The 27,939-nt window shown below is 41.0% G+C and overlaps 1 protein-coding gene across 9 annotated transcripts in view; it reads right to left on the minus strand.

Annotated features, from left to right (window-relative positions):
- The window catches only part of Frem1 (FRAS1 related extracellular matrix 1), a 172,493-nt gene that overhangs the window by 113,194 nt on the left and 31,360 nt on the right, over nt 1-27,939 (minus strand). For all 9 annotated transcript variants that reach the window (XM_029553929.1, XM_029553925.1, XM_008848839.3 and 6 more), the window contains exons 2-10: nt 27,339-27,861; nt 22,316-22,410; nt 19,570-19,871; nt 18,372-18,568; nt 12,270-12,593; nt 8,920-9,028; nt 5,826-5,957; nt 2,893-3,237; nt 2,107-2,249 (exon numbers count right to left, since the gene is read on the minus strand). In XM_029553929.1, coding sequence (XP_029409789.1) covers nt 2,107-2,249; nt 2,893-3,237; nt 5,826-5,957; nt 8,920-9,028; nt 12,270-12,593; nt 18,372-18,568; nt 19,570-19,871; nt 22,316-22,410; nt 27,339-27,578 — 1,887 coding nt within the window. In that variant the 5' untranslated portion in view covers nt 27,579-27,861. The remainder of the gene's footprint in view (nt 1-2,106; nt 2,250-2,892; nt 3,238-5,825; nt 5,958-8,919; nt 9,029-12,269; nt 12,594-18,371; nt 18,569-19,569; nt 19,872-22,315; nt 22,411-27,338; nt 27,862-27,939) is intronic.

A 27,939-nucleotide genomic window follows, 5' to 3' on the forward strand; every position in this document is an offset into this window, starting at 1 on the left:
ATCACTCGGTATCTGTGGAGAACAGGTTCTAGGACCCCTCCACCACTCCACTGTGGATGCCAAATCTCTGGATGCTGAAGCTCCTTATACAAAATGGTGATGTGTTTGCATATATCCCACACACATCTTCTTTTATACTTTTATACTTTTATACATCAGCTCCACATTACTTATAATATTTAATATAGATGTGTGTAAATAGAGGTGATAATACCACTTCCAGAACAATGACAAGACAAAAAAAGAACATGAACACATTCAGTACAGACGCAATTTTAAAATATACTATCATCAGTTGGCTGACTCGTTGGATGTGAGACCTACAGATATAAGGAGAGGGTCAGATATATTTAAGAGCCAGAAAATACATGGTGCATGAAGACAGGGAAAGTCTGTAGACCTCTTTCTGTCTCTGTCTCCCTCTACTCCATAAATTTAAGAACACAGAAACCAAAAATTCTTAACTATGAATCCTTTAAAAAACCATCCATCATAGGGAATAAATTTATAATTATAGCTACAGAATTTAGATTTCTAAATAATTCCTTTCAGGAATTTCCATTACTTTAGTCTTCATTATAGAGAGATCTATTTATCTTCATGTATATGAAAAAAATTCATATAATATTTAACAACAAAAAAAGAAAGAGGTCCTGAAATTTCAAGACAGAGCTCATTAAAAGTGATGTGACATTCCAGAAACATACTTCAGCTTTAACAGATGTACAGAAGATTTAGAAGTAAGTTCTATTAATAGTTGCCATTTTGAACTATTAAATCAATCTCAAGAAAAAGTTTAACCCAGAAATTATATGCAATACACTGATGAAAAGAGGGACCTATTATTTTTAAAGGAGTTGACTTCTTAGTAAAAAGCAGATAAATTACAGGTTTTTAAAATTCATCCTCTGCTGGGCATGGTGGCGCACGCCTTTAATCCCAGCACTCAGGAGGCAGAGGCAGACAGATCTCTGTGAGTTCAAGGCCAGCCTGGTCTACATAGTGAGTTCCAAGACAGCTGGAGCTACAGGGAGACCCTGTCTCAAAAAGACCAAAACAAAACAAAACAAAACAAAACAAAACAAAAACAAAAAAAAAACCCCTAAAAAACCTCATCCTCCATTCCATCTTAAAAGGCATCATTGACTTCCCTCAAATTTCAGGCCCTGCGATATTGTCCTTTCTGATCATCCCCTTCTGTTACAGCCCTGTTAGCAAACAGGTGTAAAACTCAGCATTGGCTAACACCAATGGCTGAGATAAGAATCCATTGCAATAGAAATAGGACACAAGCTTTAAGTATTCTTTCTCAGACAGACTTGAGATTTGCTTGTATCTATACAGAGGCTACCTTTAAAGGTAACAGGTATAAAATGACCAGCAAAAATACTGTACAAAGTAGCAATCACTTAATTTCAATTGTCCTTTTAAAATTTGTAACCCTATTCTTAACCACCCTTGCCTTCCAAAGAAAAATCTACATTTTACAGTTGTCTATTTGCTACACTGATACCATCTTTTATCATTACTATATGAAAAATGTTTTCCATCTTATTTCTGTTTTCTGTAGATTTAAATCATAACCTCTAATGCTAGTAAAATCTTAGATCTTAAAAATCAGTCAAATAATTTATTATGTAAGCACTTTATAAGTATTATGTCACTATCCCCATAAGAACTCTGTAAGGAAGGTTCTACTATTTGTGTTAAAGAAAAATAGAGGGGCACAGGTTGACCGGTTAGTATCACAACCAGGAGGAAAACAAAAAGTCTCACCCTAGAGTCTGAAATTTAAAAATTGTATAAAAAACAAAACAGTTGTTTTCTTGGGTGCTAAGACGTGAGCAAATATTGTTATTCTGAGGAGATCTAAGGAAAAGCCCCATGGCTAAGTAAACTTAGAGTGACTATGTAGAAATGCAAAGTACTTCAGAAAAGTGGGTGCTAAAGTAGTCCCAAGGCAAAGAAATTGCCTTAATCTGGCTTAATCCATTACTTCTCAAACTCTGAATTTAAAATCTACTTTCACGTACTTTTAAATAATATATCTTGGAGCTAGTACTAGCACAGTAGACTTAAGGAAGGTGTTCAGAAATAGTTCCTCACCTGTGGCACTGAGAGATTTGGGGGTTCGTGGCTGTCCCACAGAACAAATTCAAAAGAATCTTCAAAGATTTCTCCACCAAAGTGACGATAGTAAATGATGCCATTAAACAAGTCTCTCTGAAGGAAGCCAGGGACAGGATAGCCTGATGGGGACCACAAAGTACCACATACTTTTAGGTGTTGGGGTACAATGATATGAAACTCATCTCCCAAAATCTCCACTGCTTAGTACGTTGTATGTACCCAAAGATTTGTATTAAACATTTTTAACAAAACTTAGAGTGGAAAACTAAAACTGCTAGTCCTGTTAATATGAAGATTAACATTTGGGAAGAACATGTCCAAGAAATATCTTTTATTACAAATATACAAAGGGACACCACTTATTTAATCCCTGTTGTCAAACTCCTGACCTGCCTATTTTGAGGTAGTTACAAAATGAAATCATCAAAATCTAAGGAAATGCTGTTCATGAAATTATTTGATGAACCATCTAGAATAGGTCAAATATCTCCCTTCAGACGTATTTGTTCCAACTTAGCCAACTTAACTTTAAATAGCACTATTGCTACCTTGAGGCTCAGCTCTAGAACTTGTGAGATATACCATCTTGAGGATATTGACTTAATTTATCTGAGTCTCAAGTTTCCTCTGGATACAATGGGACAGACAATAGTATTTTACTTTATAAATGTGACACCTACCCTTGCACAAATTTGACGTGATACAAAGTTCTCTAAGAAAGCTTTAATTCCATTCAAGTTATCTTACCTGTCTAGAACTTACCTATCAGTCCTGGCCCTGGCTTCTTCATGATCTCCCCAGCCTGTGGGGACTTTGTGATATTAAAGAAGATGTAGTCATCACTGGAGTCCATGTCTGAGGCTCTCAGCATGGACCCCCGAATCAAGATAGTCTGCCCCTCTTCCAGCTCAATCACAACATTGGTTATGAGGAATGGGGGGCTATCATCTTTAGGCAAGATGTTGATAGGAAACTTGTGACGGGTGCTGTGCTGGCCATCAAATATCCTGAAGAGCACAGAGTCTCTGGTGGAGTCACTGTCATCATGATGATAGCGAACAACTCCAGCCTGAATGTCAGCCACGGTGAAGAGAAACCCTTTCCCCTCTGATGGAGAGAGCAGAGATGGCGCTGAGTGAATGAAGGGAGGACCAGAGGCGGCAGCTGCAGGGAGACCTCGCAATAGGATGCAGGCTATGGAGAGTGCTGCCAACATAGATGCTCCCAAACTTGCCATGGGGTTATGCCCCATAGACCATCACAAACTGAAAAATCGTAAGTCAAACATGCTTTGAGTAGTTCCTATGATACCCTCAAGATGTTAAAAAAAATAAATGTAAGTCAAGGATTGTCTGTAGATTGTTCGGTTTAGTGGGCTCTGGGACACCACAGCTGGTTTTGAATACTCATTCACTGTGTGGACTTGAAAGAAGTATTTGAGACTCTGTGAAATGGAAAATCATAGTTATGGCTGATTTTAGGTGTCAACTAAGGGATACCAGGATAGCTCTTAAAATATTATCTCTGGGGGCTGGAGAGATGGCTCGGCAGTTAAGAACAGTGGCTACTCTTGCAGAGGACCTAGGTTTGGTTTCTGGTATCCACGTGGTGGCTAACAACTATCTGTAACTCCAGTTCCAGAGGAATTGAGATGACGCCTTCTTCTGACCTCCTTGGGCATTGCACATCATGGGTGCACTTACATGCAAGCAATACACTCATACACATAAAATAAAAGTCAATTAAAAAATTAGAAAAAAAATTCTTTCTGAATAGTTCGATAAGAACAGCATTTCTAGAAGGCAGCAGCATTTGAATCAGTAAGTGGAGTTAAGAAGGTCCACTCCCCATTGTGAGTGAGTATCATCCAATCTGTTATCCACCTAACTAAGACAAAAAGGCAGGGGAAGGGTGAGTGCCCCCCCAACTCTTGACCTCACATAGGCCACTCCCACACTTCTGACACCACCCTCCCCTACACCTTGTTTCTCAGGCCTTTGACCTTAGACTGGACTGAGAATTAGTCTATCAGCTACCCCAGTGTCAGGCCTTGGTCTAGCACTGAATTACTTCATGGGCCTTTCTGGATAAAGAGAGGGTTTTTTTTTTTTTTTTTTTTTTTTTTTTTGATGGCCATATCATGAGGTTTCTTATTCTCAACAACTGTACATAGCAATTCTCATAATAAATCTCCCTTATATATTTGGATGCATCCTATTGGTTTTCTTCCTCTGTCACATTCTGTCAAATATAAATACATGTAAATAGATATTGATACATATTATGCCGTGGCAGCATGAGAGATCTTGGACAATAGGAAGCCTGTAATAATATCAGGTATTTTTCAGTCACCATTAAAATGTAACAATTCTGAGACAAGAGATCTCGAACCAGCAGTATCTGCTTCATCTAAGAAACTATTAGAAATGCAATTTCTTGGGCCCTGCCCTGAACTTGCATAATCAGAAATTACGAAGGGATTCGGCAATTTCTGTTTTATCAAGTTCCAGGCCCAAGAATTCCATGCATGTTAAACTTTGAGAACCAGTCAAGAGCTGGGTTTAAAATGCTTCCTATTGTCCTGGCATTAGGTAGAATATCATAATTTATTATCTTTTTAATTCTAAAATTCCCCAGTTACAAATGATAAATGAGAGCTCTCGCTTTATAGTTAATCAAACTAAGAGGATAATTGAATTAAATTCTCTGAGCTCATTATAGGGAACAGACTATTTTATCATAAAGCATGAATATCATCTTTATTAGGGCTATTACCTTCTTAATTATCATCCTTATAATTATAAATCCATTTCTTTCAAACTCTGGCACTGTTAAAAAAAAAAAAAAAAGGATAGTTTCTGGTTTTCAATATATTTCTTTGAAGCAGAGAACCAGAAGGAAATATTTTATCTTCCAACTGGGAGAAGGTCTGAGTTTGAATTGCACATTAAAGGAACTCTATCTGGTATCCATCCATAAAGCCTGAGGTTTGAGTGACGAGCACAGGTAGAGTTCACAAGTCATTTCAGAATTTCAAGATCTCTCTTTTTTTTTTTGTTTTTTTGAGACAGGGTCCCCCTGTAACTCCAGTTGACTTGGCACTCACCGTGGAGATCAGGCTGGCCTTGATCTCACCGAGATCTGCTTGCTTCTGCTGGGATTAAAGGCGTGTGCTACCACACCCAGGAAGATGGGCAAATTTCCTAGCTCTGGCACTTTCAGTTTGAAAGATGACCAAGAGAAATTATGAATATCATGTTAAATATGACGTGTGTGTGTGGTGTGTGTGTGTGTGTGTGTTCATGTGGATGAGCAGCCACATGTGTGCGTGTGGAGGCGGGACACATGCCTGTGTACAAGTAGAGGCCAGAGACCTACCTCAGCTGTCATTCCTCAAGAGCCATACACCTTCCTTTCTGAGATGGTCTCTCACTCAGTCCTGGAGCTCACTGGTTAGGCTAGGCTGGCTGGCTAGGGAGCCCAGAGATCTGCCCGTCTCTACCTCCTTAGTGCTGGGATTACAAGCATGCACCACCATGCCTGATCTTTTCTATGGGTTCTAAGGATTAAACTCAGATCTTCATGTCTGCACCACATGCACTTTACCTACTGTGCTGTCTCCCTAGGCCCATGATTTGCTTTTGAAGAAAATCCTTGTTGGATTCTTCTCCGAGTTGTGGGGGTAGGTCATTTACCTCTTACTGTAAGTCGTCCATGCTGCAGGCCACCAACAATGACCAGCTGCACAGCACCAATATCATCATTGTCAACGATCTGAAACTGTTCCCAAGTGATGGCCCGAGACTGCCCTTCCAGGAGATTCAGACCTACAAGAGAAGGCAGAAACGTGTCCTCCAAAATTCTGTGATGTCCAACATATCCATGTATTTTCACTCTTGAATCTATCTGAAAATTTTATCTTCAAATGCTTCTCATGGAAAATTGAATATAGAAGGTGTTCTTAGTAATATTTTGCTTTTAGTATGGCTAATTCTATTCTGACAACTGACTCCTTAAGAGCTATGATGAAACTGGGCATGGTGGCACTTGCCTAAAAATTCCAGTAATCCAGAGGCAGAGGCAGGAGGATCTCTGTGAGTTTGAGGGCAATCTGGTCTGCATAGTGAATTCCAGGCCATCTAGGGATACAGGGAGACCTTGTCTAAAGATAGATAGATAGATAGATAGATAGATAGATGATAGATAGATGATAGATATATGAGATAGATGATAGCTAGCTAGCTAGCTAGATAGATAGATGATAGATATATGAGATAGATGATAGCTAGATAGCTAGATAGATAGATAGATAGATAGATAGATGATAGATAGATGATAGATGAAGATGATAGATAGACAGATAGATAGATGATAGATAGATAGATAAGTGATAGATCTAGATAGATGATAGATAGATGAGATAGATGATAGATAGATAGATAGATAGATAGATAGATAGATGGCAAGCAAAAGAACTTGATGGTATCAAGAACTAAATATGGAAGGAGCTCACAGCAATCCTGGTTTAGACAAGTCTATGGGTAACTTTTCAAAAGGCTACATCCACTTGGATTAAATTGCCAAGTTAGAAGTGTTTTTACATATAATTTTGAGAGTACCATATCCCACTGAATGCAGTTCAAGGTACTTATACAAAGCTACTGTGCCTGCCAATGTTCAGTGATGTGAGATGTGGACTGCCTGGCACTTTGCAAAATAGGAGACATATTAGCTTAAACTCTAGAGACGGACTTCTGTAACTAAAGGAATAAAATAAAACCGTCTTCTCAGAACCAGGATGCCAAAGGAAGTCTGTAGAGACTTGCTCATAGCAAGAATCCAGGCTCAGGACAAAGTGATAGAGCATCATCAAACATTCCTCTTTCCCAGTAGAACTGGGAATTGACCAAAGGCTCACATTTTCCTCATCCACCTCAAACTCTTCTCAGACACAGTAGTTGCCTCTGCTTTGTGGAGACATCAGCTCAACAGAGCAATCCACATATCTTATTGAACAGTTATGACCAGCTCAGTCATACACCCATTGTAACTTGGATTGTGGATGCCACTCAAAGATTCATGTGTTACAGACTTGGTCTCTGGGGTGGCTGTAATTGAGGAGGTGGGCCAAGGTGAGGTCTTAAGGTCAATGGGGGGGGTCTTGAAGGAATCTGCAAAACTTGGTCTCTTCCTCTTTCTCTCTCATTTTGCATCTTGCCATGAGATGAGCATGAGATGAGTTTTGCTTCACCAGCATCCTGGTGTGCTGTCTCACCAGAGGCCCAAACAATGGGACCAACTAATGGACTGGAAGCTCCAAAATAGTGAGGCAGAGTTAACCCATTCTCCATAAGGTGATCACCTCAGGTATTTGTTGTAGAGACATAAAACTGAAGTCCCTCACTCTTCTTTAATAAAAGCGGTACAAAGAGAGAGGAAAAGAGCCAAGGAGAGAGGGAAGACAGAAGAAGGGACAGGCAAACACATGCAAAAAATCTCCATGACTAGTAGTAAGCATTCTAGTTCTGGGGGTGGTGCTGGGGATTGAACGTAATAGGGGTTTTGAAGTAATACGTGCACACACAGCACAGCACATGCAAGGTATCACAGGATGTATGAAAGAAACATCCAAGAAGACTAAACACAGAAAATGCTAACTGTGATCATGGCAGAATAGTGAAGAGTTAGCATTCTATTTAACATACTCTCTAATTTTGCATGACAGCATACACTAAGTTCATAATAAGTAAAAATTAATTTTCAAAAGACTCCTAATGTCCACAGCAGCCAGACCAGATGTGGATTTCCCTTAAGGAGCCCAAGTACTACATGTCACATGTACAGATGGCTCCATTGTCTCACTTGAGCACAATAACTTAACATAATATGCAATTGCTATAAAACTTGGGGTGACCCACTCATTTTATTTTTCTTGTTATCCCTCTAATAGAGGTAGTTAGAGAGCGGGACAGATCCAGAATTACAAATCTAGTCTGAGAATTTAAATCAGATGTGGATATGTCCCTCTTAACACAACCTACTACCATTGCTTGAAAGTATCTTTTGAATGCTATTGACAGTATTACTGAGAAAGAAAAAAAAATTGAATTCCACATTTGCATCTGATCTAAATCTATGGATTATATCCCGAGTCCACTCAGAATTGAGTGGCAGTGCAAAGCCCTTTTCTTTTCTTTCCTTCTTTCTTTTTTTTTTTTTTTTTTTTTTTTTTTTTTTGTCTTTTTGAGACAGGGTCTCCCTGTAGCCCCAGCTGTCCTGGAACTCACTATGTAGACCAGGCTGGCCTTGAATTCACAGAGATCCGCCTGCCTCTGCCTCCCAAGTGCTGGGATTAAAGGTGTGCGCCACCACGCCCGGCAGCCCTGCTTTAACTTTTATTTTGGTTTCCTTGCAACCAAATGTAAAAAACAGGACAACGGACTCTAGGCTACACTTTGCTACCTCTCAGAACAATTCAAGTTGTAAACCTCTTCTCTCTTAGTCCTACTGCCAGTCAATATCACAAAAAGTTACGTTCTTTTGTCTTTGGTTTTGGCTTTGGCTTTGTTCAGTTGAAAGGTGCCATTTTGGCCTTGAGACTCAAGGATGCTGGGATTCAATTCCTTACCTACTACCTGGAAAAGCAAAACAGAAGCAACTGTCTAATGTTCTTGGCCAGTTCGAGTTGTCATTACCTCATGGGTGAACTGGAATAACACTGTCTTTCCTGACCCATCTACTTGCACTCCCCTTAGAACTACACTGCGGAGACCACATATGCAGTCACACCTGTATTCCAGGACACCCGGGGTGCGTTCGTGTCTGCTGTTCTGATGGATATGTGGACTGTGATGGGAGCACTCCTCTCAAAGAGGAAATCATACACCTCCAGCTCCATCTGTAAATAAACAAGTGCACACGAGTCACATACTACACACACACATACACAGAGAGGCAAAAATGAATCCAGGTTTTTGATGTGCACTTGTTTTCTCTTTAAACTTTAAAATTTGCTTCTATTTTTGTAAATATTTATTTTTTCATTTTATGTGTATGCGTGTATTGCCTGCCTGTAGGTAAGTGCACCCGTGTCTTCTGTCAAGGACAGAAGAGGCTGTCGGATCCCCTGGAACTGGAGTTACGGAGAGTTGTTAGCTGCCATGTGGGTGCCGGGATTCGAACCTGAGTCTTCTGCAAGAACAGCCAGTGTTATTAACTGCTGAGCCATCTCTCCAGCTCCATGATTTGCTTCTACTTTTAAAGTTAATTTATTTTTATAACTAGTCGAGGAACAACACCCATAAATCACTCATTTTAAATGCATATACATTTACCATGTTGTACCAATAAATAAATAAGCTTTCAGGCTTTTCCACTGGCCCAAAGGTCCTCCTGCCCACTCCTAGCCATTCTCTTTATCACTCAGCCTACTCAGGGACCAATAATCAGATTGGGGTCTCCTACACGTACTTTTTCTGGGACCATCACTGAAATGCCCTTCTTTCTAGGTGGATCCCTGTGCTTGTGTATCATTGTCTTCCCATCCTCCCTCACTTTACCCTTACTAGTATCTGGTACCACTCTTCTCTCCGCTTCTTGTCTGTTTTTGAGACAAAGTCTCCTTATGCAGCCAAGGCTAGCCCTGAATTCTTGTTCCTACAGCCTCAACCTCCTGAGAGCCTAAACCACAGACACGTACCACCACGCCAGGCATTTTGCTTCCATTTTGACAGCATAGTTTCAAATTTTCAGGCTCCAGATTTTGCTCCTTTGTTTATCAGCATTTTTCTTTTATTTCTCCATAAAAGAACTTATTAATTTGAAATCGGCAAATGTGTTGAAGAAATGTCCCTTCCTTTGTTGACTGTCTTACATGAACACCAACACTACTAAAATTTTTCTCTAAGGGAATAGCTTTATAGCAGTGGTTCTCAGTCAAGGCTACTCTGTCCTCCCAGGAGACATTTGGGACTGTCTAGAGACATTCTTGGTTTATAAATAAGTGCATGGCTTGGCAGATGGGTGTATGCTGTTGGCCTCTAGTAGCAAGAAGTCAAGAGTGCAAACATCCTGGCCTTCATGCCTGGGGCAGTGCCAAGTGTTATCTAAGCTAAAACAATGGTGCTGATCTTAAGACCCTAAGCAAAGGCCATCTATGCCGCTAGTATATTCTTAAATATTAAGATTATTTTTGTTCCTATGAAATCCATAACTCTGTGATAAAGTTGGGGCTTTATAACATGTTATGGACATATTGTGTGAGACAGTGAGAGAAGGGTGGGGTGTGGCACAGAAATACAAGGCACATTGCCTATTCTTGAAGAGTGTAGAATCAACGGTAAGAGAAGTACCAACAGCAATGTAGCCACAAATACTGAATAAGAAGCAGGTAACAGTGCCAAAGGAAGGAACAGACCCGAAGGTTGAAGGAGCAGAAGCTGTCTTGTTCAGAGATGTCACTTAATTCTTAGGCTGAGCCCTGGCTCAAGGATTTCAGCCCACAAACTTGAAAACTGTGGTCTCCACTGAGAAAATTGAGAATCACCTTCTAACAAGAAAACACGCACATTTGGACAGGTTCTGCTTTAAATTGCTTTACACAAAGCCAGGAAACAAACTGAGAAAGCAGCCAGAGTGACTGTGCTCTGTGAGCTCAGGGTAAAGCCAGATGTGTAATGAGAAATTACTTCACAGCAGGGAAGGAACAGGAGGCAGGGGGTTGGGGGGCAGGCAGTAACAGCTGCACATGCATGCTATTAGGAGTAGGAGGAGATAAAACTTAGAGTAGGAGGAGATAAAACTTGAAGGTGGTGCACAGCATTTTTACTCCCAATTTTTGACTGCCCTTGGGCTAAATGCTAAAAATGTCAGCTTGGTAATACCGAAGACACTTATTTTCCTTAATAAATCAGGACTCCAGTCTGTGTCAATCTGCTCATTAAAAGTTTTCATCCTGTTTGACTGAACTTGCTGGTAGGTCTTTAAGGATGCGAAGTGTTGTTATTACATGCAAGACTCTAGCCAGGTGTTCCCTTCTACCACTGAGCACAAAACAAGCAAAAGAGGACTTAACCCACAAGAAAAAGTTTAGATTAGACAGGAGGACTTCCCTCAGGCAAAGTGTTTGATGGTGAAATCCTCCGATGAGACTGGGGACACCCCTTTCCTGAGTTGGTGTTATTAATTGAAATTAAAGAAACAGAAAGGTGGAAGAAAGAGGAAAATTACAGGGTAGTTAGGAGCCTGGAAACAACCAAAGCACAATATATATACATATATATGAAAATGCTAATTGTGCATTAGTATGCACAATTAATATGCATTCATGTTTATATTAATAAATTTTAATTAAGTACCCTATAAAAACTCTTAAAGCAAAAAGAATAACATAATTTATTATTTAAAATAGACAAACTCATTACTAGTTTAAATCATCTATGGAACAGAGGAAAGCTAACCAAAGGCCCCAGACTTCTCCAAATGACCAAACTTGGCCCTCAGAAATATTTTGTAACTGGCACAAAATTCTTTGAAATTTATAATTATGTTTCCCATATCTAAAAATTGGGAAATATAGAGCTGGAGAGATAGCTTAGCAGTTAAGAGCACTGGTTGTTCTTGCAGAAAACCCAGGTTCGAATTCCAGCACCAACATGGCAGCTAACGACTGTCTGGAACTCCAGTTCCAGGGGATCTGACACCCTCTTCTGACTTTTGAGGGCACTGCACGACATGGGTGCACTTACATGCATGCAGGCAATACATTCATACACATAAAATAGAAACAAATAAATCAAAATAATTTAATCGAAAAATATTTTCCAAAAATATAACTTCTAATTCTCTGGACAACTGAGAGCGACAGCGACAAGGGACCTACCTAGGCCCTGACCTGACAGCCATCAGCTAGAGCTGAAGCTCCTGCTCCCTGGGGACACAGCCCTTTCTTCAGTTTGCCTCACCAGAGTCTCTCAGGGGGCTGCCTGGCTTCTGAACTTCATTTGCATTCTGGCTTGTGGGGACTGACTTTCCTGAGAAAATGAATATCCTAACAGACCTGAGGGTCAACAGAAGCAGACTCTCTCAAGCACTTCTGCCAACATCCACCAGCCTGGGCCCTCCCCTCTCTTCCTTCCTACCTTGTAATGTCTCCTCTCTGAATGGCTGCTGTTTGGTGGCTGATAGGCAATCTGCATGTCACTGAGGTCCTTCCAGGTGAATGAGGAGATGGGTCTGGTGTGATCCAGCAGGTGAGTCATGTAGCCCTGGAGCGGGGCTTTAGTGATGTTGAACACCAGCAAGGGCTTGGGGGTCTCGTCCTCCTCACAGTCCACAACTGAGGTAGTCAGGGAGGTCAGGATGAACTGATCCACTTCCAGAATAAACATGGCCATGAAAGCAGCCCTCGGGATCTGGTTGGGAATGCCAGCTCTGATAGAGACAGGCAACCACGCACTCTCTGACTTTTGAAGGAGAAAGAAAATTAAAAGGAGGCAATAATACGTTTGAAGCTGTAATGTGCTGGGTCAGCGGCATGACAGTGAAGCAGTCAATGAAGCAGTGGCCCAGAGGATGGTCCAGCTGTGGCTACCAGCTGCAAGTTAGATTCACCTATGATAACACCTGGTCATCACAGGTGACGACCTTCAGACGTTCTCATGTAATTGTTCAAAGGAGAGAACTAGAGAACTGGTATTCTTAGAGCTCCCCAGTGACTAATGCACAAAAGATTTGGGAAAGGGCTCCTATTTTGGTGAAAGATATTTGCGATTGTATCTTCAGTACTTGTGTGCTGTGACACAAGTTCTCTGTCTCAGGTTCCCCCACTTATAAATGGAGACTCCAGACTCCTAAGCACTAAGGACTAAATGAACAGTGAAATTTGGTACATTCACCACCAACCTCCTCTGCCCACCATGTCCACCTCTGGTCCTATGGCTTCAAAGCAGGCAGGAAGGATGAGGGACAAGTGTCCTGCCCCTGGAGGAGGGTTGTCCAGTTGTCTAATAGAAGAAAGGGATTGCAAGTGACCATTCAAGCTGAAAATGCATCCTCCCCAAATGGGAACCTTTAGTGAGAGCTTTCCACACTCACAAAGTACAGCAAGGTATCGATGGTCTCAGTGAGGGCTGTGGGAGGGAAGATGCCTCAGAACAGTAGACACTGACTGTCACAGGACTGATGTGCCCCATTGTTGAGAGAACCAGGTTCCAAGAGCAAAGACACATTAGTTCCATGACACAGAGCTCTGGATATTGGGCTACGAGTGACCATCTGTATGAAGAGAAGGTTTCAACACAATGCTTCTCCACTTGATCTTAACTTAAAGGCCAAGAATCAATATTTTTGGATTAGTCTCAACTGAAGTTCCAAAAAGGGGAGACATCAGATTTCAAAACTAAGTGAGGCAGATGCTATATTCAGAATTTACATGGGTCTGTTGTTTGCAGACCACAAAACAGTCTCATTCCCTACAGGAATACAGCAAAGTTAGAGATAAAAGATTTACTTGGAGAGAAGAGTGCAATGCTGGTTTCCCAACCACGCTCCCAAACCCCCGAAGGCTGGGCAAACAACGTGTCCCTTGTCTCAGGTCTCAGGAGGGAAGGTTCTTTAAGACAGCCTTACACAGTACACACGGGGCTTGTAGAGGGTGGCTTTGAACTCATCTCTGAGGAAGCTAAATGGCTGGAAACAGATGAATAACGGTGGCTAATCCTTTCTTAATACTTTCAGTCCAGAATTTCCATTTATAGGTGGGAAGGCCCGGAGACTGAGGAGTTAAGGAACTTGTCTAGATTCAACCTGTCCTTTTGTGTGTCAGCACAAGATGTGTGAGTTATGGGTCACAGGGTTACACTGGGGTGTCCTGGTTGGCATCCTTCAGAGGCCAAAAATCCATTAAGTTGGAGATTAAAAAACATCATTCCTAGGGCTATAGAAGAGTCTGCAGGTGATGAGTCAGGTTAGAAAGGAACCCTCCAAGACGGAGGGAAGAGGCCTAGGAATGGAGTTTTCCAGACAAATCAGGAAATTGCCCCTGAGACAACAAAACAGCTTAAAACATCTGCCAGGCTCAGAGAGCAAGAAATCATATTCCCCCAGTGCCTGAGCGAGTAAGACCTCTCTCTGCAGTACCATCACTCCCTGCCCCCAAAGCACCAGTCTGAAAGTTCAGAAACCAGCCATCAAAGCCAGGAAAAAGAGATGTGTACAAGAGAATCAAGGAGACAGCCCTCCTCTTCCCACAGAATAATGATAAAGACACCCCAGGGACCACAAGATCTGCCCATCACGTCATCAAAAACTGAAGATGTATAATTTGGAAATTCAAGAAATGATAAATCATCATTTATCCTAAATATACTTAAATGATAAAGGGCTCATATTCAACATTGAGACCAATTAAGTCTAGAGTTAAAACTAAGTAAATATATTCTTTTAAACATGCCCAAAAAATGGGTACAGATGTCAATAGTGCTTGTAAAGATGGATGATGTAAAAATGATAAAGCACAACAGCATTACACTAGAACTGAAATTGCCAATGGTACAAAAAGAGCCCTGGAACTGCCAGGAGAAGATAGATAGGGGCTGGAGAGACGGCTCAGCAGTTCAGAGCACCGACTGCTCTTACACAGAACCCGTGTCTTCTGTAACAACCATCCATAACTCTAGTTCCAAAGGATCTGACGCCGTCCTCTGGCTTCCGTGGGTATTCATGACATGAGTGCACTTACATGCATGTAGGCAAAACACTCATACACATAAAAATAAATTTAAAATAACAAATTTTAGAGAGAATAGATTGGATCAATCTTCATCACATGTAAAAAGGAGGTTTTTTTTTTGTTGTTGTTGTTGTTTTTTTTTACTTTAAACAGTATAAATACAGGTTAAAGACTGCTTTTTTGCTTTCTTGTAATGCTGGGGCTCAAACTCATATACTTCACATGCTAGAAAAAACTGTATCACTAAACAATTATTTCCAGACTTTAGAATATCTTTAAAATTTAAATAAAACAAAGTGATAAAAGGATTTTAAAATAAGTAAAAATAAAGGCAAATTAAACATAACCTACTCTGTAAGACAATAAGTGTGTGCGGGGGCAGGGGGGCACGTGTGCGTGTGTGTTACTGAGAATCAAATCCAGGACCTTACACATACTAAGATAGTTCTTTTTTAATTAAAGAAAGCATAAAATAAAAGGATAGAAAAATCCATGTGTATCTGTTATTACTGTAAATACAGTTTATATTTCCTTAATTGAGAAAAATATTATGAAATTTACAGGAAATGCCCAGTTATGTAGCTCTCATAGGAAAGGAACTTAGAATTTATTTAAAGATGACTAAAAGTAAAAGGATAACACAAATTTATGATGTAATGGGGAAAATACAGGGTGCCCACATTAAATTTCAGATGAAGATGAAATCAAAGCAAGAAGCATTAAAAAGGGAAATGTGTACAGCTGAAACAGATAAGATCTATGAGACAAAAATGCTTGTAAGCAACACTATATTTAGTACTGTTCTGGTCAAATGATTGGAAATAGAGCAGAAGAGGAATAATTACAGAAACAGAAGGAACCAAATTATCATCATTAGTAAAGACATAATTACGGTCTCTGGAAACCCAAAGAATCAAAAATTTCTTGAAAGAACTGAATTCAGGAAAGATGCCAGAAAAAGAAAATTATACCAAAAAATGTGTTCCTATTTATCAATAACCAATGACAAATATCATGGAAGGAAAACATTCTTTGCACCATAGATTCACAAAAATAAACTTCCCAGGACTGGATTTAGCAAGTGTACTCAATTCACATGGAGGAAACTCTACATTTTATAGAACTATAAAGTAACGTTTGCCCAGACGAAGTGAGAGGTATCATTTCTCGTTTCTGAATGAGTAGACTCAACATGGTGATTGTTCTAACATGCGAACTCTTCCTTGAAGAATTTTTCATTTTAATGCAATATTGATTCTTTTTTAAAAAAAATTAGAGGCTTTTAAAAAACATAGCTTAATTATTTATCTGGAACTAAAAAGTAGGTGAGAATGGCTAGGTAAACTTTAAAGGTGAGAGGTGGCAAAGGCCTTCCTCACAGCGTCACAGTGAGTCCCAGAGCATGTCTTGAGCAGTATGGTGCCAGCACAGTAAGAAGCAAAGAAACCTAGTCTTTTTATACAATAAAAGAATTTCCTATAATCTATGGGAAACAAGTTAATTTTTAACAAGTAGTTTGCAAATTTGGAGAAAAACTATTCTTTGCATTTCACTGTAAAATAAAACTTATGAAATGTTACAAAGATAGATGTAAAGAGAATGACCTTTAAAAGTGTAGAGAAATGGGGCTGAAGATGTTGCTCAGTGAATAGAGCACTTGCCTAGCATGCTCGGAGACTATGTGCCGTCTACAGTACTGATAATAAATAAATGTAGAGGAAGAAATTATGAGTGAATGGTCATTTAGTCACTGGGCAAGAATGAACTGTGTAATCATAAAAGTAATAAATGAACAACAAACAAACTTTCACATATAAATTGGATTCCATAAAACAAAATGAGCTCTGGTGAGCATGGTCCCCACCGTGTGTCTGTACGTAAGAAAACGACAGCGATGCAACTCGTTTTCTTCTCCTATTTTGCTGTGTTTTTGATACTCTCTTCCAGTGAGCATACTGCCTTCACATTCATCAATGAATTTGTTTCATAACATGTCCAATTTGTGCCTTTTCAGACTTCAGGACAGGTTAACACGAATTAAACAATAAGCTCATTTATAAAGACAACCTCCCAATGAAACAGACTAAAAATGCAAACAAGCAAATCCTTCAATAAAGTGGGGGAACAATTAAGAAAAATCAGATAGAAAATACCTCTAATTTTTTAATAAAGGTAAGAAACCATTGACAACAAAGGGAGCTTTGTGTTAAAACAAGCAGAAAATAAATATATGCTAGTAGTTAGTAGTCTTGAGTTTTGTTCCTGGCCCATGTGTAAAACAGCCATGTACACACAGGAAGGCCGCGACTGCAAAACAACAAGCTTGGCTACACTGTTCTTTCAAACCTGGCTGATCACAGGCTTTCAGCACTCTGAGTTAGGTACCAGTAACCTCATTACAGATGAAGAAAATAAGATGTGAAATCCAAAGCTGCATGACCAGTTAAACATATATTTGAACCCAGGCAATCCAGGCCCAGTGTTCATAACTAACAACAGACTCAGAAACACGTCCTTTGAAAACAGTTCCCCAACTGATTTGCCTGATCAAGTAGATCACATTTCCTTGAAGTTATAGCAGTTTTCTTTCTAAATCCTAACTCTAAAATTCTTTGGTCTTATTATTTTTATCATTTCTTGCACTATGAATTCCTTTGGTAATAATGTTCGCTATTAGCCTGGGCATCTTGGGAGATAAGCTAATGGGAAGGCAGACTGAAAGGACAAGAAGTCTTTCCCAAAGATACCCTGCATCATCTCAATATACACTGAGATAATTTTCTGAGCTCTTTCAGCAGGTACACTATTGCCCCAGTTTCCCAGGCAAAAATATAGAACAAATGAGCAGTAGAGTAACATACTAAGTATTTCATAAGTTTCATCTACTTTTGGTCATCCTTCCAGCGTGAAGAAATTTAAAGGAGATGAGCAAGGAAAATGGAGCGATTAGAAGGTAGGGAAATCTTTAGGAACCCATCTCCTTAGTGACTGGGCCCATTGTCCTGAAGTCTGAAAGGGCGCAAATGATATAAACTGCTGCAGCTGTGAAAATGGGACCAGGGCTGTCCTCCCTCCAGTGTCTTGTGGGCTTCAGAGGGGACACCCTAATGTCAGGAAGGAAAAAGGGAAACATCAAAGACAAAGTGCCAACCCACAGCTTGAAGTGTGGGAGAGAGGCTGGGGTGTGGCTCAGAGGTGAAGCACACCCTTAGCATGCACAGGCCCCAGGTTTAATCCTCAGTGTGCCCAAGCATGTATCCTACATATACAGATCAGGTGTAGGTAGACAATGGTTAATGTAACAAGTACCCTGGAGATGAAGAGCTACAGAACAAACAAAGATAGAAATTACGAAGCAATTTTATATGCCTACGCTGCTGGTTGAAGCACTTCCTAGCACAACCCACAAGCCTGCAGCTGTACTCTTGGGACCCTTGGGCATAGACACATATGGAATTGGCTGTCTCACGTGAACAAGCTATGGATACCGACATGCAACTCCAGACTCTACCTTGTATATGATTTTACTCCTGCTATCCATGAGGTCCAGTTGGATGGGGATATAATCAATGTTGGGCGAAGGGGGACGCATGTGTTGGTAGCGGAGCCCCATCAACAGGAACTGTTCACAGCTTACTTTGAGACTTCCTACTTTCTTCAGTCCCAGGGCACAGTTTCCATGGGGACACTTGGGTTGTACTCCCAGATCTAGAATGCACAGTGTTGCATTAAGATGGATGCTCGAATACAGTGACTGTACAAACCCAAAACTGGTCCTCTTGCCTTGGCACGTCTCTCTCTCACTGCCCCCAGAGCATTCCTAAGTACCTTCCAGTCACTCACTGACTAGAACAGCATGGTTCTAAAGGTTATAATTTCCTTTACTGAAAAAGACAGTTGTCTTGACAGGCCTTGCCCACTTTGAGGGGAAAAAAAAAATAAAAATAAAAATGGGTTTTGTAGTATTTGAACACCTGTGATGAATAGACCAGTGGCTCACTGCCGACCCGCTCAGCCCAGCTCCTAGCTCCCTTACAGAAGTGGTTTCCTAAGTCCCATTGGTCTTTGTAGTAAACCTTCCCTCAAACGGCTGACCACCTGAACTGGCCTGCTCTGACTTTCTGAAAGCCAAAATTATCTTTAAAAGAATCTTTGTGTCCCTCCCCACTAAAAAAGCAGCAAACCCAGGTTTTTGTTTTTGTTTTTTTTAAATCCAGATAGTTCTGATCCCAAAGTCCATGGTATTAACCACTAACCTAGATTTTTCTTTCATTTTTTTTAAAAATTCTATTTTAATTTTTTTTATTTTGAGGGAGTCAGTTCTCTTCCTCCACCACATGGGTCCTGGGGATGAAACTCAAGTAGTTAGACTTGGAGGCCAGTGCTTCTACCTACTAAACCATCTCACCAGCCCTATATATTTTGTGTGTGTGCTCCTGAGTGAGCATCCATGTGCCACAGTATATGTGTGGAAGTCAGAGGACAACTTAGGGAAGTTGGTTCTCTCCTTCCACCATGTGACTTCTGGATACCAAACAGGTGATCAGGCTAGGCAGCAAGTACCTTTACCCAACTGAGCTATCTTGCTGGCCCTAACCTGTGTTTTTCAACAAGATAAAAATTATGTTAGTTGAGTAGAACTCTTGTCAAAATGCATTTAAGGATATTTCAGTCAGTTTTAATAAACTTAAATATTAAGATATACATACGAGATTCAGGAAAAAAGCTATGTGGCTGATCTCCACGAGGTCCTTCTGGCTGAGATTCTACCACGACCAGTTGGCCATGAGCTGGCAACTGAGTTTTCACTGGGTCCAGTCTGATGATACACTCTAGGCTGGCTGTTCTATCATAATCAAATCGGAGCAGGTTCTTATCAATGACTTGGGACAGCCCATAGAATTCAGTCACCTCCAGCACATTGCTGCTGAGACGGATGATGTTACAATCTGGTTCCAGGAGATAGACCCTCAGGAGAAAGGTCTCCATGAATGTGTCTGTTTCAGTAAATCTGGAGGGAGAACAGAGCCAAGGACATATTTATTGAGGCTCAGAATCTTCTGAGACCTGTGCACTGAGCCTAAAGATTGCTCTTCATAAGCAGGGTGTGGTGATGTCTGCCCGAAATTCCAGCTGAGGCAGGAGGACTGCAATTTGAGGACAGCCTGGGATACGAACTGTTTGAAGCCAGACTGGGCAACTTAGTGAGGCCCTGTTAAGAAAGGAAAGAAGGAAGGCAGGAGAAAAAGAGAAAGGAGAAAGGCAAAACGAAACAAACAAAAATGGCCTTTGTGACACTTACACCTGGCAAGTGGTTTTCATTTTCCTCCTCTACTCTTAGCCCGTGACCTCCATCTCTCTTCTCTACCTTGATGCCAACATCCTTTCCTGCCACTTTTCTCTTTAACCATCTCTCTTTCAAGACCTACTTCTGAACCCATCATCCTGCTATTAAGTGACTGCTGAGAGCTCAGAGCCCTATTTCCAGCACATTCGTAATTTAAGAGCTTAAAGCCTATATAATGTATGGATTGAGTTTCAATTTAAGAGTAAAGAGGTAAGGGGATTCTTAAGTATCAAGGTCTTTTCATTCTTCAGAAATGCCCCTACATAGATGGTCCTTTAAGTCTAATTTGGATGCTCAGCTCAGTATTTGCCATATAAACTAAACCATGTAAACACTGTGCGCCCCCTTAGTGATTCTGTTCTGGGGCCACTTGCAGAGGTCACTAGAGATGGGTTTCATTCTTTTGGGTTTTTTGAAGTGAGAAAGTTAATGAATGATGACTGTGCCTTAATAATGCAGCTCTTCATTGATGTGCTTTTAATATGCTCCAGGCATATTGCTAAGCTCTCCACCGCAACTTCAGAGGAACTTGTAACAGGCATCATCAATCCCACCAATGAGGAAACAGAGGCACAGAGAAGTCAAACAGATTTGCAAAGGGGTTAGAGGGGAGATTCAAGAGAAATAAACATGCTCCCTGGTCCCTTGCCTCCAGCCCTTCTGAATACGCACTTTAACTGCCTCAAGACACCTCCTCTAGCCCTGCCTTACGTGAGCCCTTTCCTAGCCTTCCTGCCCTCTAGAAAGTCAAGGTAGATTTGCAAAGGGGTTAGAGGGGAGATTCAAGAGAAATAAACATGCTTCCTGGTCCCTTGCCTCCACCCCTTCTGAATACGCACTTTAACTGCCTCAAGACACCTCCTCTAGCCCTGCCTTACGTGAGCCCTTTCCTAGCCTTCCTGCCCTCTAGAAAGTCAAGGAAGGTCTGAAAGTAGGTAGAATTCATCAACTTTTCCAGCCCTCCCTGTTTTTTTGCTCCTGTCACTGCATCTTAATTATCTGCCTGCCTTTTGAAACTGACCATGAGTACAAAGGGTATGTGTCTTCATCCTAATGTGTCTGGAGCAGAGCCTGATCTATAGTGGGTGGTCACAAATGCTTACAGAATGACTCTCTGTTCCAGTGTCTTCTTCAATACTGTAACCATAGAATTAATTCTTAAGGGAATGTAATTCATATATCATGAAATTCACCTACCTTTGCTTCCCTGGGCAGCTCACCCACCAGCTTCCTGGTGCTAGCATCTTTCCTGGGTAGGTCCCTCAGCCTGCCACACCTTGACTCCCCCAGGCTCATTCACCCTCCCAGCTCCCCTCCTAGCGTGGGTACTGGCCCATTTCTTGTCTTGGAGTTCTAGACTCCTGGACTGACCTCTAGGCCCAGAATCCCCACTGTTTCCTGATCCTTTGCATCCAGACCAACCCAGTTCCTCCCAGCAGTCCCCAGGAGCCCTCGGGGCCTCTTTCCATCCCCACCTTCCTTTGCATCCCTGGGTGGCACAGACACCAGTTTCTTGAGACCAGCATCTTTCTTGGGCCCTGCTCCCAGGCCAGCCCAGCCTGCAAATTCCTGAGGGCAGCATTTTTCCTAGAGGGATCTTAGGAGACCTTAGGAGAAGCCTGATATCATCTGCGCCTCATCTAAAATGGGCCTCTGTGGGAACTCCTGAAGACAAAAGCAATTAGGTCACTCCAATATAAAATCAAAAGAGAGAACCTGAAGCCTAGACCAACCAGCTTTTCATGCTCAACGAGTAAACCACAAAGGCACATAAAGTTTACAAAAAGAAGCAGACCTAAACTCAACAAAGGAAGGCTTGAGTCTCACACAGGAACCAGAAACTACAAAAGAAATTCACATGTCAAAGTCACAGAGAAAAAAATAATAACATGAAAAACCAAAATAATATATCCCCACCAAGTACCAATAGTCCTCTAAAGGAGTACAATGAGAATGCCCTAGAGATAACACAAGACATGGAACTGATTACTTTCTTATTTGGAGTCTGGCAAATCTCCCTCATGATAACATATAGCCATAGAAAATGCCCAAAAAGTACATGGAATGATTACCTGGCAAAAAGTAAGCAATGATTCTGCACCACTCACCTGTAAAGTCTAAGCTTCACGCTGTCTTCTTCGAGAATTGGGCAACCATTGTGAACATACTTAACTTCATTGGGAAGGAAATGGCAGTCAAAGACCTAGTTCACATGAAGAAACAAATGTCTGTGAGAAAATGAGTGCAAGTTTCATTTCTCCAGCACTAGAGTACTTCCTGGAAAGCCATGCCAGCTATGATGGTACACACTTACAATCTCGGCACTTGGGAAGCTGAGCTAGGAAGACTGTTGTGAGTTCAAGGCCAGCTTGGGCTACATAGTAAGTTCAAGGCCAGCCTGTGTTCAATAGTGAGACCCTGTCTCAAAAAGAAAAGCAAGCAACAACAGAAAAAGAAAACCCATGTTCCATTAGTGGAGTGGCTGTGGGTGTATCTTTCAGCCACCAGCAACTACTTTGCCCCTACCCCCATGCCTACTCACCTCCTGTTTATAGATGTGTCTTGTTTTGCTAATATCTAAATTATGAAAATCCAAACAGATCAAATAAGGGATGATTACTTCTTTAAATAATTGCATTTATACAGACTACAGTGCTTTGTAAATATGTTTCTATTAAACATTTCTATTGACCCCCTTTTGAAGCCTATAACAAAGAGAGGTCTTTCTGTGTAACAGGATGAAAAGGCATGCACTACCCACCACAAACACACTGTCCTGTTTATATGTGTTCTCTATTTCTTTCTTTTTAAAATAAAATCTTTATGTTTAAAGATGAAGCCATTGATTGCATGCACTGTTGTGTTTATGAGAACCAAACAGTACCCATAGCTGTTTCTCAGATACTTGGAAATGACAGCTTTAAGAGTTACGTAAAAACATAAATGGTTAGTGAGACATAGAATCTAAGGGCAATTTCCTCTACTTCAATAAAGATAGTTAACTGCAACACCTCATTCAACATCATTAAAGAAATGACTGCTTTCTTTTAAGAACCCTAGTTTTTAAAGAAATGTCTTCTGCTCACGACCTACTCCTCCTCTGCCTCTTATGACATCACAGAGTTCTGAGAAATGTCCTTGTACTATTCCACAGATACACCCCAGAGTGCTCAGCATCTTTTCCAGCCTCAAACATTTTCAGACAATGTAATCCACCCTGGGAAGCTATTCTCACTAGTATGAATTAGTTTCTTGTCTCAAAGATATCACTGGTTTCTCTTTTTAATTGACAAGCAGGAAGGAGATAAAGGGAAGCCTTTCCCTGTATCTCTGACAAATAGCCATGGCAATAAAGAAACAATCTGCTTTGTTGAAAGAAACATCTGTTCTATGTTTCCTAATATGTTTTCCTTTTATAAAAGGCGACAACCATAATTGTCCATAAATTTACTAACTAAAACAAAGGAGAGCTAAATCCTTTTCTAATTACTGTCTAGCTTTGTTTTTTTCCACTTCAACTGCTTTTCAATTACAATTTATAATTAAATTGTCACACATTCCTAACTCATTACTCACTTTAATGACAGTAAAGTGGTTCAAACTAGAGATATTTTCTTACTGCTATATTTTGTATCAAAAAAGCAAGCTCAGCACTAAACCAAGGTGATTTTCTACCTGGAAAATGCTTTGCTCTGGTATAGGTGTGAGAAGCACTGTGTGTAGGGAAGTCTTGTCCTTGATTATGAAAACACATGGCCATGGACCTCATCTAATTGACTGTCCAGGAGGTTATCTAAGCAGAAAGCACTGGCATGGTCCCTATCCACTCAAGGGGCTTTCCAAATATGCAATAGGAAAATGAACCTGTTGATTCTAAGACAAACTTCAGTAATGAAATGAAAACACTAATTGAACAGATGTTAAACAAAACATTTCTGGGCAAATCACACAAAAGTGTTCATTACACAGCAGGGTGTTGTTAATACAGTAGTCTTGCAGGAATGGGTTCACATAAGCTTCCCTTGCAGCTTACTCTTAAGCTCTATTAAAGAAGAATGTCTAGGCTGTGTGTGTGTGTGTGTGTGTGTACGTACGTACGTGACTACTTATGCACTTGGCTATGCTTAACTGCAAAAACTTATAATACATATATCTTAGGAAAGGGATGAACAACTCTGAGTTTAGAACAAATTTTCCACAAACTAGACTTTAAATGAAAATCTTGTTTTCATTGAAATTATCAGAACTTAAAAAAACTAGGAAAAAGCTAACAATTCAAGAAACATTTCTCACTCTATGAACTTTTCTACTGCATAAATTAGTGCTAATACTTGGTAAACTGGTAATGAAACTCCAGTTTTTAAAAGTATTTTACTTATTATTTTAATTTTACATGTATGAGTGTATTGCCTGCATGTGAGTGCACCTGTATCGTGCAATGACTGCATAGATCAGAAGAGGGTGTTGGATCCCCTGGAACTAGAGTTAAGGATGGTTGTTAGCAGCCATGTGGGTGCTGGGAATCGAACCTGGGTCCTCTGCAAGAGCAGTCAGTGCTCTTAAATGCTGAGTCATCTCCCCAGCTCTGAAATTCCACTCTTTAATGTTAGACTATCCTATAAATTTCAGAATACATAGATTCACATATCCACTTGAGGCACTGTAAATCCATTTGCTGTGCCATATTTACATATGGAAACACATACGCATACACTGAACACTTGCTTCTTCAACTTTTTTAAATGAACAACAGTACACTAGGTGTTCCCTAAGTCAAGAATTTCCTAACCTGCTTAGGCTTTTTGTTGTTTCTGTGGCATATTATCTTCCTAATAGCTAGAATTTTGCTTTAAAATCAGAGAAAGTTTGATACGGAGATGACTGGAAGGTCTGGTTCGGTCTCTAGTCTGTGACATGACATTGTGTTGGGCTGATGATGTTTTGGAGAGGTTGGTTTTGCCTGTTTCTACTCACTTGGTAATTCAAATGGGAAGATCACTGTCCAGTAACAGAGAAGGCGAAATAATTAAAACCATTATAACATCATGGAAGCCACAGCCTGAAGATGACTTCATTCGTCTCAAGAGAAGAGAGTCGTATGTGTTAAGGAGTCAGAAGTTCTCTGGGGTTGGGAGGGAGCAGCCCTCGGAGGCTAGCATGGGTAAGAACAGATTCTCTCCAAATCCTCTCTGACCGAGAGTTTGGCCTTTGTTCTGCTTACAGGGGTATGATGTTTGGGATCTGAGATGACCACAGCAGGACAACCGCTTAGACAACTTGTCCTTGGGCCTGACAGTAGGACTTTGGCTTTTATTCTTCCTCCCAAATACTCAACCTCACCCTTAAATAAATGTTGACCATTTTAAAAACTGCATTGACTGGAAGTGATACCAAATTCTTTAGTCTTTATAAGATACCAATATACATAAGCACAGCCCTGGGTTTCTGCTCCACTCCTCTAGGATCAGGGTCTCATCTCATTGCCCCTCAGTTCTAAATGACCTTTGTAGAATGAGGAAGAAGTTGCAACTACTCAGCACTTGGGAATACAAAGATGTGGTGCCTATTCCAACACTTTCAGATTTCCATCTGAAACTCTTAAAAGTCTTAAACTATTTAACTGAGAAAATCTTAAGATTTTCTTAGCATACCATTCTGGTCTCGGAATTGGCCTATAATTTCAAGTGTGGTAAATGGAATATCTAGAGGTACCAATTTCATCTCTACAACACCCAGTACCATTTGGAGTAACCTTATGGAACATGTTTCTGCAGCAAAATAAAGAGGATTAAATTCACTGTCGGGACTGCAATGGGGGCATTTCTTAGAAGTAGTGGCAGCATCTAGTGTTGAATATTCTCAAGATTATTTGCATTGGGAGCAAAGGTAAGCCACAGTAGGAAGAGATAATCCAACCAGAAGCAATTCTGTCACGTGCAGAGGTAAACTGCTCTAAACAAAGCAATGTGTGAAAGCATAGGCTTAGGAGGTAAGGCTTTACAGTCCTCAAGGAACAATAGACTAATCTTAAATAGAAAGGTCTCTACTCTATGGCTTTGATGAAAGAGGAAATATTTATGCAAACATTTTCTTAAGAATTGTGAATATTCTGAACTCCTCACACTTCTTATCAGGCCCTTACTTGGTGAATGTCCAAGTGATAATCATAGAAAATGCAGTCATGCTTTGCCATTCTGAGATCTCGAGTGTGACCTAAAAATATCTCAACAGAGCCCAACTATGAAGCCTAAGAATCTTGCTATCTTCTCCAAAGACACTTCACTGGCAATAAACTAGATAATCTGGAGACAGAGCAATCCTCTAAGACTGGTCATAGCACAGCCTCCAACCCTCCAAGTGACTGCTCATGTGTTCTTAGAGTGTCTCCCTCCATCTCTCCCTCCTTCCCTTCCCCTAACATGAGAGACTAAGAGACCTGGAACTTCTCACATACATACTCCCCAACAACAGCTACTCTACAGCAGGCCAAGCACCAGATAAGATATATAAGAATTTCCTGCAATGGGGGGAATTGGGAGGGTTTGCTGATAACAGAGCATCATAAGAAAAATTACAAGCATCCATGCAAGCTTGAACACCTGCCTACAGATGTGCCAAGCAAAATTCAGAATAAACCGTGTCCATGGCCAGCTTGTTATTGGAAGCCAGTCAAGAATATTTAAAAACAGAGCCAGTGAGATGGCTCAGAGGGTGAAGTCACTTGTGGCCAAGCCTGAGGACCTGAGTTCCATCCACAGGTCCCACATTGAAGGAAAGAACTGAATCACACAAGCTGTCCTTTGACTGCCAGAAGCACTCCATGGCAGTGTACACACACACCCCAAATAAATAAAATAAATGTAATCTTTAGAATATTCAAAAGTATGTTCTGCTTCTTTGAGAAAAACAATAAGATCCCATGCCTGATTTTCAACTCCACCATTTCAAATGGGAACATCTTACAATACTCACACCTGATGACTCCAGAGACATTGAGAGACATTGCGTCTATGCCCTCCTCCCTCCCACATCATATTCTCTCTCTCTCTCTCTCTCTCTCTCTCACACACACACACACACACACACACACACACACACACTTCTGAACAGAAGTTCTGGAATGTGCCATACCTGCGGAGTGAGCTTCCCCACCCTCTGGGTTATGGGCTCATTCATCACCACTTCCACCCTGCAGGCATCCTTCTCTTTGGGGATGGCAAACTTCAGGTGGTCTTCGGACAGGAAGGCAAAACTGCCTTTCATCACCCTCAGGCCAAGGTTGGTGCTGATGAAGGTGAGGCTGGCAGGGTCGATGCACAGCAGGAGCAGGAGCAGTGGGACCTTGGGCCCAGAGCAGCCTAGAGAGGTCATGCTGCCAGGGCAGCTCGCTCTGTCCGCAGCTCGATGTCCACAGGTGAAATCTGAAATCCCTTCAGCAAAGCACGGCTGCTGTGCTTCCTCGGGGAGTGTCAGCTCGTAGTCCAGGGGGCGAGGCCAGGGGTCCCAACGGCTGTCCTGGAGATCTCACCATGCCCTTTCCATTCATACTCAGACAAGGAGGCCTTTCAGGCAATCCCAGGCTTTTAATAAAACTCGCTGATCACTCCTGACAACGCCGGCAAGATTAATGTGCTTCCCAAGTGCTTTTCTAATTCTGCAAATGGGGGAAGGAGTTGGAGGAAGGTGAGAGACCAAACAGTTTGCGCGGCTACTCGAAGAATTGCTACCTACA

Source organism: Nannospalax galili, unplaced genomic scaffold (assembly GCF_000622305.1).
Source record: "Nannospalax galili isolate Female #2095 unplaced genomic scaffold, S.galili_v1.0 scaffold663, whole genome shotgun sequence".
Taxonomy (NCBI): domain Eukaryota; kingdom Metazoa; phylum Chordata; class Mammalia; order Rodentia; family Spalacidae; genus Nannospalax; species Nannospalax galili.